The sequence below is a fragment of the Chamaea fasciata genome, unplaced genomic scaffold (assembly GCF_029207755.1).
Source record: "Chamaea fasciata isolate MVZ Bird 193981 ecotype frontalis unplaced genomic scaffold, bChaFas1.0.hap1 SCAF_8, whole genome shotgun sequence".
NCBI classification, from domain to species: domain Eukaryota; kingdom Metazoa; phylum Chordata; class Aves; order Passeriformes; family Sylviidae; genus Chamaea; species Chamaea fasciata.
Window position 1 is genome coordinate 22,100,339 of NW_027094093.1, and position 12,604 is coordinate 22,112,942.

Sequence of the window (12,604 nt, forward strand, 5' to 3'; positions counted from 1 at the left end):
GCTGCTGGTTGTATTTTAGTCTTAAAGCCTCTCCACTGTATTAAAGTGGAGAGATATTAAAGATATTTAAGCATATCTAGTTTCATTCATGCTGATTTTACCCTTGAAGAGATGAAGTTTTCATACTTCTGCATACTCCAGAGCTCAAACTGGTGTACCTAAGTAGAGGATTGACACTGAGGATGAATAATATTAGCAAGTTTTATTTTAAGAATGGGGTAGAACAGTGTTGACATATTGTAGACTCACAATTGACTATTTGATCTATTTAAGGGGCACTGTGAGACTATGCAGTCTTTTGCATGACGTAGAGATATGACTACATCTGTAACAGAATGTTTTAAACACCCCAATAAAAACTTAGCTTTTCTTAAGGGATCATAAACATGATCTACCTTACACAAAAAAATAACCTAATCACAATATTCACATGCTTCTGAATCTCAGCCTAGGCATAGCATTTTGAAGGGTCTGATCTTTCAGACTACTGAGGTAATTAACCTTCCTTATGTTGCAATGAGAAATTCACCCTGAATTTATTATTTGGGGTATTAAACTGAACTAAGGAGTGTTGCCATTACATTATCCTCTTGCTCATTTACTCAGAAAATATGAACTATTTATTGAGTTGTTCACTGAGAAATGCAGCAAAGAAAGACTCTTGTTTTTAAGTTAGGATCAAATACAGTCACACAGCTTTGTTCAAGAATACTTATTACCTGTGTGGACAGTCATATAATTATGAGCAGTTCCAATAACTTACAGATTTTATCATGTTAAAAAATCATTAGTCTATTGGATCATTAAATCCATTATGGTCAACTTAAGAGTTCAGATCAAGTAAAATACTCAACATGAAAGGGTATTTAGCATATAATGACAATTTCAATATATCTTGATTTAAAATATACATTTCTTTCTTTGCTGATTTTATTATGAAATTGATAGTTTAAAGAAAATTAAATTAAGATAACATTGAAATGGGTTCTTCTACTTTTTGTGTTGATTCCCCAAAATAATGACATTTGTAGTGGTTTATTCATTCTTATTATTTATGAGAATACATTTGCTAACAGAGAAAATTAATTTCTATCTTATTTTTACAGACAACTACATTAATAGGCCTTCTGAAGACAGCTAGACTGCTGCGTTTGGTGAGGGTGGCACGAAAATTGGACAGATACTCCGAATATGGTGCTGCAGTTCTGATGCTCCTCATGTGCATATTTGCACTAATTGCACACTGGCTTGCTTGCATTTGGTATGCCATTGGAAATGTAGAAAGACCTTACTTAGCTCACAAGATTGGCTGGTTGGATTCTTTAGGAGAGCAACTAGGAAAGCATTACAATAAGAGTGATGCAAGCTCTGGACCATCTATCAAGGACAAATATGTTACAGCACTTTATTTTACCTTCAGCAGTCTGACAAGTGTAGGATTTGGAAATGTGTCTCCAAACACCAACTCAGAGAAAATCTTTTCCATCTGTGTCATGTTGATTGGCTGTAAGTATTTTTATCATGGATTTTAATCTTTTTTCTTTTTTTTTTTTCTCTCTGTGTTTGAGCAAATGGCTTAACATTCTTAACTAATAAGATTATAAGCATGCAGCCGGAAGGGCAAATTCCTAGGGAAAGGAATGTTGTATGCAAAAATATGTTGTGACTCATTCAGTGTCAGGAAGTAATCAAGTTGCTTGACTACTCAAGATCTGTTATTCAAACTGTCAGAATATTTGTCTTGTATATCAGTGTCTGTAAGCAAATCCTGTATAAGGTAAGAAGGTGAGTTTGGAGTGGATTTATGAAATTATAGCCTATCATATTTGGATATTTATAAATATATTTTATTTTTCTATTTAAAACTAAACTTATAAATGTATCCCTACATTTTTAACTCTTCCCTTTGTTCTTAACTTTTACTTAGCCGTACCCATCTGCAAAGCCCAATGCTATGACTTAAGTGAGTTTTGTTTCTCCTTAATCCAGCATTAATGTACGCTAGCATTTTTGGAAACGTATCTGCAATAATCCAAAGACTCTACTCGGGAACTGCACGGTATCACATGCAGATGCTGCGAGTGAAGGAGTTCATACGCTTTCATCAGATCCCCAACCCTCTGCGGCAGCGCCTGGAGGAATACTTCCAGCACGCGTGGACGTACACCAATGGCATTGACATGAACATGGTATGTTCATCTGTTTTTCAGGCAGAGATGCTGAGGAATAGATAAATTCATAAGAAATTAGAAAGACACTGTAAGTCTTTAGTATTTAGAAGCTGTAAAAGTACAAGCTTAAGAAGGTGGATCTATATCTCAGTTAATGGCAATCAAGCCACTCACTACATGTTTGGCACACAAGCATTTCACTGCCTAGGTTATTTCCAGGTATATCAGAAATCTGAATTCTCACTGTGTATAGGAAACCTTGATAACTGCAGGTGACTTCTGTAAACTTAAATAGAGAAAAAAAAGTCATAGGTTTCTTATTTCAGATACAGGTGTTCCAGAATTTTGTTTTTATTTTGCTCTAATTTTCCACTTCCAGTTCCAAACCAGAGTACCTGTATTGATATCTACAGAGTTACTGTTCTATAAAACCTGTGGAGATCAATTCTTTTTCATAATGCTTCCATGTAATCTAGAACAGGTATATTGCAACTGAGTTGAAGAGAAGAGCAGGCAGGTTTAGCTGCTCTTTTCAGAGAAATATTAGAATCACGTGATAGTCTGAAAAGTAATTCACTTGCATTCACAACCACGTAATTCTGCACTGAAAATCAGCACAGTACTACTAATCATTTAGCCATCCACAGAAACTCATTTCTAGGAACTGACGAGGAATCACACTCATATTTTCTGGTTTAGATAAAAAAAGCCCCTATAATTTCTTCTTCTATAAACACATGGCTAGCTATAAAGAAATAACAATCTGCTAGAGAGCAAAAATTAGCATCTACGTCTCTGTCTTATTTTCTGGAGATAGAAACTTTTTTTCTGAAAAGTCAACATCACTTTGAAGACACCGAGGGCATTGTACATCATAAGGACCTGTGAATCTGTGTCTCTGTAGGGATGCTTTCCAGAGTTATTCAGAGCTGGAGATTATAAAATTTGCAGAACTCTCCAGAAAGCTGTAAAGAACAAGAAAATCTATGCACTTTTGTAACAATTTAACTAGAAATTAACTTCCAGAATTTTGACATGCATTCATACAGCTTTCATGTGTTATCTATACATACACTTCTGAATGACTGTCACAGTACTACATTTTTCTGCAGTAAACAGAAACAATTGTCTTGGTTCAAATCTTTTATAAAGGTGAATCACTGAAAGTTTGACTTTATGGTTACCATTAAGTAAAGCAGATCTTTAAAATACAATAGAAAATTAATAGATTTGGCTTCACCTGCCACTTCCACGTGTCCCTTCCAGAGGGATAATATGTCCAGGGCAGGGCAAGGACAATTGTATAAACCTCTGCTGGGGATTACTGCAGTGGAAGGCAGCATCAGTAGCTTCATCCTGTGTGGCACTGAATAGCCCTAATTCCTTCTGATGGCAATGGAATTGTGAGGTACTCAGCACTGTACAGGATCAGGCCCCTAAGCTGCAGGTGTGTCCAACCTATGCCTAAAGTAGCTCACTGAATTATTTCTGAAGATATTACAAAATCATATATGCCTTAACTAATTCATTACCAATAATGGATGTATTAAAAAAACCTGGTTCACGTGAAATAGTAACTATAACTGGAGGCTGTCACATGAAAACTTGCATAATTTGGAAACTGGTGTATGGAAATTAGTCTTGGATTTGTAATTAATGTGAATAACAACTAAATGGATTAAATAGCCCGTATTCTGCAATATGATTGTGAGGCAGTATGGAGGATTTGTTTTAAATAAAGTGTGGAAAAACCCTCAATTTAGTATCTTGTTTTGTTGTATTTTATTACTTATTCTGTTCACAGTTCTATCCCTCAAGTTCTATGTCAATCACTTTATTTCCTTTAAGAGTTTGAATGTATTACACTTAGTACAAGGATAATATAAGAATTGTGTGATTTTCATTGTACTTATGAAAGATTTATCTCTTTCCTGTCTGCTTCACACCTAAATACATGGAATAACACCACCCACTGGTAAGAGCAGGAGGTATTTATATCAAATTTAATTCCAGTATAAAGTGTGGAGAATATCCATGTTATCTGTTGAGTTTAGAGCTTGTTCAATGCTTTCTAATTTTAATTGTAACTTTTTGCATGATGAAGGGGTAGATAGCAAAGGGAAATAATCGTAATAGGATCAGATGTGGGGCAAAATGGTTTCTAAAAATTAGACATTAAAAAATGCTTATCTAACCATGTTTATTAATCACTGTTTTACCCCACAACTCAAGTCATGCTTCTCTGCCCAAAAAAGGTCATGTGCATATTGGTTTGCGTTAAATAGTTGCTCTGTAGGAATGTCACTGACAAAGTTGTCATGCTGCTGATCATTCTGCATTTTCCTTTGTGTGAATGCTCTTGGTTTAAACCATATATGCATGTTAACACACGCACCAATGAAGTTTTCTTGGCTATTAGCCATGTGCATATGAGTTGGACTTGCATGTGTTTTTTTAGTTAATTTTGCATGGAATATTTGCATTTACAGAAAAAAGGACTAATACTGTCCTTGGACAAATGTGTTTGACTCCTGCCCATGTTTATTTGGAAGTTTTTGCAAATTCTGAAGGCAGAATTTCATCCAATATCTTTTTTTTTTTTCATTTCATGACTGAAAGCTGAAAAAAAGTGAAATGTAGTCCTCTTTCTCCTTTGAAATATGAAATGCATAATAATTTACATTTATATATATATATGTACATGCAACATACACACACACACACACACACACACATAGATAGATAGATAGATAGATAGATAGATAGATATAACATAGATAATGTATTTCAAAAGATGCTTTAAATTCTCCTCAGTAATATATTTAAGAATCCAGGTAAAGTGGAAAATAAAACATATAAAACATAAAAAAATAGATTAAACAGAAACTCTTTTAATCTCTGGAGTAATAGTGCACTAAGACTAAACTTGATTTTCTAAAAAAATTCTACACCTTAGATTGCAAAACAGAAGATAATACTTTATCAAGTGCTTATTTGAAATGGTTAAACCTAAAATTAGCTTTAGAGACCTGCAAGTGAAATATGCTGAGACCTTGTTTATTTATTCATTTGCTCCCTTCTGCTCCATTTCTACATATTTTTATTATATTCCATTACATAATGTATTTTGGTTAAAAACAGTTCCACATAATTATGCATGGGCTGGATAAACAGGATTTGGGATTGATTTTAATCTGGATAAAAATCTTGAGTCTATAGAATAAGCATAATTTAAATCATGTCCCTGTGATATACACTGGCAAAGTCAAATTACAAAAAAAAAAGTTTATATTGCATATTGTTTCATGAAAGATGTCACCAGTCCCAAAGATTCCAATTCTTGTAATATTTTAACTATCCTGTTCTGTTTTCCTAAATTCTTTTTGCCTTCTTTTTCCTCTTTTATTCCTATGTTATCAGTCCAGCACTGATAATAGCATGCCTATGATGCTTACCCTAAAAAAATTAGTTATTTAGTGTTTGAGATATTTCTTTAAGTTATGCATGTATTTTTTACAATCCTGTCCCACCCTTTCGTTCCATGGATCTTCTGTGCATCTGAATAGCTTTATCGGTTTATTTTACATTTGGAAAAAGTTTGAAGAAATAACTAACTGGGACAAGCTGAAAAGTGTTTAGCCCAATGTAAACATTAATTACAGTTTTGGATGTGGGACAGACGTCTTTTTGTTTTGGGTTTTGCCCAATAGGATGAAAGGGGAGAGCAAGTCAGAATTTTTATAAATGAATGTATGATTTCTCCTGCAAGCACCCAAGCAAATGGTTAATTTTACTGTTGTGATAACTGTCTTGGCCACTGTGATCATGCAAGTATGGTACAGCACACACCTGTTTTGAGCCAGCAATTCTATAGCAGCAAAAAAAGGGCAGGTTCACCATTGCCTTGAACAGGCTTCTTTTGTAAGAAATTGCCTGCTAATACCTGGTTGACATCACTACTTTTTTTATTCTTGCTTTTCCTCCCACTGTGATCACTTCATACAACAAAACTAGTTTTATCCATAGAACCAGTGCCCCTAATATATTTGCAGCTGATTATTAGAAAAGTAAATTAAAATTTCAAAAACAGCAAGGAGAAATTCTTTGTACCATCAAAAGGCTAGGGAAAATTAGATGTGTTTGGAACAAAAACTAGCAGTAAATTGCTAAACTGAGGGAACATGTAATCATGTTGGAACTTGGTACTGCTGTTTTCCTTTAGGTCAGAACAGAAATCATGACATATAAACCAGCCAGGAAGTACCTTATGATTAGCCATAAACCTGTTCTTTCATTTTCTTAAAAAGACAACTTCAAAAAATGTGATTACCTAAACTGAATTGAGTTATAGAAAATAAGACCTCATAGAGAAAAAATAATTTCAAGAATGCCCATCTATTTCAAATGATCAGTTTCTGAGTGCATTGTTTTTTGGGTCTAAAATCTCAAAAACAAGACCAATTAATTTTTCAACTATCATATTTTTTTGAAATGTGCAGATCTGGACAATCTTTAATTTCTACAGACTTAAAACTTTTCTCTTGGTAAGTGAGTCAACAGTTGAAGAAACTGAAATAATTTTCTGTCTTCCTTGTACATCAATGTATTGTATCTCAGATATCACTTTTCAGATGTACTCAGAAACTGTAATAAGACTGTAGAAGAATAATCCACTGCAGCTTCACTAATTCCAGCATAAAGATGCCAAACATCTGTGTTGTGGCAATGATTGAAAACAAAAGATCCTGTTCTTCATAAGGTTGTCAGGCTTCAATCTCATTGAAAGGTGAATTAGCTCATTATCACATACTCCCTTCTCTCTCGACTGTTGAAAGGAAACATATAGAACATTAAAAAAAAATCATTCTATGCAAAGAAGAGGATTCTTCAGGTATATTCTTTCTTCTATGTGGAGCCCACGAGCTTCTGGAGCAGAATTATTGCCACCTGTGACCTTGTTCTTTCTTTTCTAAATGCTGAAAGCCTTGGAAATGTTTCAACCTTCTAGTTATAGAAATACTTAATTTCTGTAATTATTTGTCACTGGAATATTGAATAGTAAATACTAAATTCTTTCTAGCAATAAAATTGCTGAATTACAGAAATGTTTAGCCTAGATGATGTTATTAAATTGCGAGAGTCAAATGTTTGTGACAGAACTAAATCCCACACTATTCTCCATTAGAGGAAACAGTTACTGGGGGACAGAAATCCTAATTCAAAATCTAAGCAGCGCAATTTGTGCAGCCATAGCATCTCAGGTTAGTCTTAGAATTAGGTGGCTGGCAAAAAGATGAAAATTAAATACATAGGTTATTTCACCCAATATATGAATTAATTAAGTTCACTCATTCTTTCTGAACAAACTAAAACAAAAGGTTAAATTTTAACATAAAGTTCAGATTTTAATATTCATATATTTTGAGAACTTTATTCAGCATTTAGTGATGCCAATGTCAATATAGCCCGAGAACTCTCTTACGCAGGTGAGAACCAAATAGATATTAAGTATGTGGTCATGACAGAAAGTGAATTTACTCCTGCCTCTTTGTACCTTCAGCTGCTCACATTTTTTGCAGTGTTAATTTTTTGTTAAATTTCAGTTTATGGCATCTTAAATTCTCAGATACTCTTGGGAGTAACCCCTTATCTTTCCCTCTATATTCTGGGCACCTGCCACTCAGAAACAACTCTGACTGGTTCTAGGACAAGAAAGCCTTAGTCACTAGTTTCAGCATGCCCCAAACACAGCACAACACACAAGAGCCCTCTTGTGCTCTCTTCAACTGCTGCTTGATCCCACCTATATTTCAGCAGAGAAAATGTGCAACAGAAAATTATACGCAGAATTAGAGAAGTATCTTTGATTTTAAGACTGCAAGTGCTGGAGAATCTCTCACACTAGGAAAGGCTGAGAGAGCTAGGACTGTTCAGCCAGATGGGAGAAATGAAGGCTCACAGAGGATCTCATCAATGTGAACAAATACCTGAATGGAGGGTGTAAAGAAAGTGGAACAAATTTTCAGTGGTGCCCAGTGACAGGACCAGAGGTAATGGGCACACACTGGAACTGGAGGCTTCGACCAGACACCAGGAAACACATTTTTACTGTGAGGATAACTGAGCACTGGTATAAGTTGCCCAGAGAGATTGTGGCATCTCTGCCCTTGAAGATATTTGAAAGCCATCTGGACATCACCCTGGCTACCAGCTCTAGGTAGACCTCCTTGAGCAGGGAGGATGGACCAGATGATCTTTCCAACAAGAAGATAATTTCCAACCTCAATCATTCTGTGGTTTTGTTGGTATGGAATGTGGTATATCCATGTTTAATGAAAATTATTGTAGCTTATATCCTGGTTTGCTTCAGGTTAGATACTTTCTAAATATTTTTCTGTGTGACATATATCAATACCTGTTCCAGAACTGAGGATAGAAAAATCTAAAAATTGTCATTATAATTTATCCAAAAACCCAAGGTTATCTTTGCCCCAAACATTTGCTTGTTCCCTGCGATTAGGGCATAAAGATGTGTCAAAGTCTGTTGTCAAAAATGTGCCTGATAAATGTGTAAGTGATACCTTGCTGTCATCTTGAAAAAAGAAATTAATGAAGCTGGACTCCCTCTCCTCATAAAAAGATCACATTCTTCAAGGCAGTGTGAATCATGTCCCTACTATCCTCACGAAACCTCAGTCACTTCTTCCATGTAAAATGTTTTACATCTCTCTGGATGATGTTATCCGCCTTTGTAAGCATACCACATAGATAAACCAACGTTATCTGATGTGCAGTAAGTTTTCTTCCAAACAGGAAGTGATAACTGAACTTGGACTTGATAACTATCAATAACAGACAACTGCAGCCTTTAATCACACCATCTTAACTGATTTTCCTTTACTTTTTAAAGGGGCGAGGGCTAAAGCTGATTTTACGTCTTGTTACGTGTCTTTTTAAAAATATCTGTATGTATTTCTTGGACTATGCATGAGTTCTGATTCTAACCATGAGAATCCAAGATTTTTCTCACCAGGGCCCTGTGGAATCACAACTGAGGAGATATTGTGCATAATAGTAGAAGTATGTTAGGAGAGAACTGAACAATTGAAACTCAAATCTGTATTTAAATCGTTCATTAGTTTTGAATTTTTCATTGATAATAATGTTATTAAAGAGCAGTTATAGTTTTACAATTGTCAATTTTTTTTTTTTTTACTTCGAAGACTGTATGGATGATTTTCTATTATTTCCTATAGGCACTGTGTGTACAAATCTGATGTTGATTCTCACATTATAATATAATTTTCAATACAATTTCAGTAATGAAAATCAGAATATGAGAATGAATGTAACAAATAATTGAGAGTTTCGGTTGGCAAAATTTTGTCTATACTGCACAGCGTAAAACTTAGTCTAGAAACACCAAATTCCTTATTGTGTCAGCTACTGGACTTAGATTAAACACCTCACTACACATAATGTGTGCAATATGGTAAGCTCTTTTTCATAATGTAGGTTTTGCCGATGTTTTAAAAAATTTGTCTTCAAATTAGCTTCTTTCTTGAATTTCTAAACTTGTATTAATGGAGTAATCTCCATTGGAAACCAATGTTATTTAGTCTTCCTTTGGGGTATTTTGAAACAGTGATATTAAAAAGTAGATGTCTTTCCTCTCTGATGTATAAAACTACTTTAGAGTGTAAGCTCCATGGAGCAGGAACTTTTGCAGATGCTTGAAAAGAGGCTGGTATCTTTCAGATGTTATTGGCATTTAAATAGCTATTAACTGATATGCAATGATTTTAGAACAGTTTCATGATAACTATAAATTAATTATAAAAGTAATTGTTTATATAAGGGAATATCCAAAGTATCTTCAGAAATATAAACCAACACACATGGTCTGCATGGGTTTTGCTTAATGGTAAAATACAATCCCTTGAAAATCAGATAAACAGCTGATGTGACAAATTAAAACTATTTATTCTAAGTGTAACAATTTATTCTAAGTGTATTCTAAATGTTCCTGTCTTCCTAACAATTCAAATACACTTTTAAGTACTTCTGAATTCAAAATACATTTCCTATTTCCCATTCTAAAAAAAATGGACCTCTTCTAAACTGTATTCAGATAGATACATAGCAAACAAATTATTTCAAAATAGGTCTTGTATACTCACATGACTAGAGAACAATGTCAAAATAAACACGATTTTTCTCTCCTTGTTTTATATGATGAACCTATTTGTTTCTCAGTTTTTCAGTATCATTCAGTAAATAAGTTCCTACATCCTACAGCCTTTTTATTTCAATGTAATTAAATTATATTTAAAGGCATAACTGGATACTAAGCTATTTCTAGTGGTGTGATAGATACTGAAAACAGTGGCACCACAGAAGCTTTTCATTTATCATATTTTGTTTTGCTTAGTGTTGCTGAATGCTGGATTTTTCTGAGGATGTATAAATTTCATGTGGTAATGCTGTAAGGCTCCAAAAATTATTCTATATGTGTGTGTTAAAACATTGGTTTTTATTTCACAGCATTGATTTCCATTAGCAATCATGGAAACTTCAATTCTGTTAAAGGTTCTAATATCTCATTTTTAAAACATAACTTGGCATGTATGGACAGAAGCCTCATATCAGAAATGTGTTTATCTTCACTAGCAAGGGATCTGAGTTATGAATAAATTTCTGCAATGAGAGTGAGTGCACAGGAATTTTTGCGCTGAAGTAGAAATTATAATAGCAACACGTGAATGCGTTTTGGATATATCTTTTCTATGCAGAAATGTTTACATATTTATAGAAAAACAGTGCAGAGGATAAACAAGGATGAAATAATAGACTGCTCTATTAACAAAGAGACACGTCCTGTTCACATATTCATAAGACTTGTAGCATCAGTACATATTTCGCCTTTAGTAATACGCAACAGTTGTAGCTGTCCCTAGGGAAAGCATATGACCCAATCACATCACTGACAGCATATAACAGGATATAACAAGGAAAGGTTGTGTGTCATGATGTGTCAGCATGCAGAGTCACTCACAGTACTCCCATGAAGTCAGTGTCTGAAATGTTTATAGATTCTAAAAGAATCAGTTGTATTATCCTATAGAACTTAGAAAAGCTCTCACATAAAGACCACGTTGTAAGTAAATCCCTTCTTTCCTTCTAAACAAAATTAACATGTTGCCGTGGTACCGAAGAGGAATCCCATGATTCTACTTCAGGCAAATTCCTATTGTTCTGAGTAAAAGATGAGCACAGCAAGGACAACAGCAAGTAGCCCTGTGGTTTGCTGAATGAATCATGTGTCTATGTAAATCTGTGTAACGTTGTTTCAATAGGTCACGTTGCTTTTTTTGATAAAAATTGAAGTCCTACGCTTGCAAGTATAATATATTTAACATGAAAATCTAAATAAAATTCTCTCTCTCTGGAAGATATCTGATCTTTTTCAGATAGCTCTCATTTTACAAATATCATGGTTATTTCAGCAAAAACATGTCTTATTATAAATGTAGTACTTTGACAATTGATAAAAAGGAAATAGATATGTGAGTCCAAATAAGTGAAATTCAGTGAAGACTTCCCCTTTCACTGTCTTGTTATTTTACTGCAGTATAAGCATTCATGTACCCTGATACCATTTCTTGCAATGAAAAAAATCTTAATAGGATATTTTGTAACCATTACATAGATTAGTATTTATGTGAGTACTCACAATGTAAAAGCTTTGCAATATAGATTACACTATGCATTTGCTGAATTTTAATACTCCTACAGCTCTTAGAGCCATGTCTATTTGTAGGTCACTTCTTTATTTTGACCAGGAAGAAAACAAAAATTATATAATGAACTTTCATAGCATTCGCATGAAATCTTTATGCATGTCTTTCCAGGTCCTGAAGGGATTTCCAGAATGCTTACAGGCTGACATTTGTCTGCACCTCAACCAAAATTTGCTTCAGAATTGCAAAGCTTTCCGGGGAGCCAGTAAAGGCTGTCTTCGAGCTTTGGCTATGAAATTTAAGACAACACATGCACCTCCTGGAGACACTTTAGTACACTGTGGAGATGTTCTCACTGCTCTTTATTTTGTGTCAAGAGGCTCCATTGAAATCCTTAAGAGTGACATTGTTGTAGCCATTCTTGGTAAGTACATTATTATGAGGCACATTAAAAAAGTTAAATTTTCAAAAGAAATACTTATTGCTCCTGGGACAGGATATTTGTGAATACTTACTATTTTTTAAAATCAAGCAAAGAAATAATTTAAGAAGAAAAGTCTACATTGCTGCAATAATTCATGTGCACCAAAGAGCCCACATCTTTGGATTTCTAAAGATTCATCTTTAGTCACATTAATCCCTAGGTAAAAGGTAAGCTGCAAGTTGAGGCAAGCAGGTAACCAATTATTCCAG

General features: G+C 34.3%; 1 protein-coding gene across 2 annotated transcripts in view; it reads left to right on the plus strand.

Annotated features, from left to right (window-relative positions):
- The window catches only part of KCNH7 (potassium voltage-gated channel subfamily H member 7), a 211,235-nt gene that overhangs the window by 169,749 nt on the left and 28,882 nt on the right, over positions 1–12,604 (plus strand). For both annotated transcript variants that reach the window (XM_066190046.1, XM_066190047.1), the window contains 3 exons: positions 1,107–1,506; positions 1,990–2,189; positions 12,083–12,335. In XM_066190046.1, the coding sequence (XP_066046143.1) occupies positions 1,107–1,506; positions 1,990–2,189; positions 12,083–12,335 (853 nt within the window). The remainder of the gene's footprint in view (positions 1–1,106; positions 1,507–1,989; positions 2,190–12,082; positions 12,336–12,604) is intronic.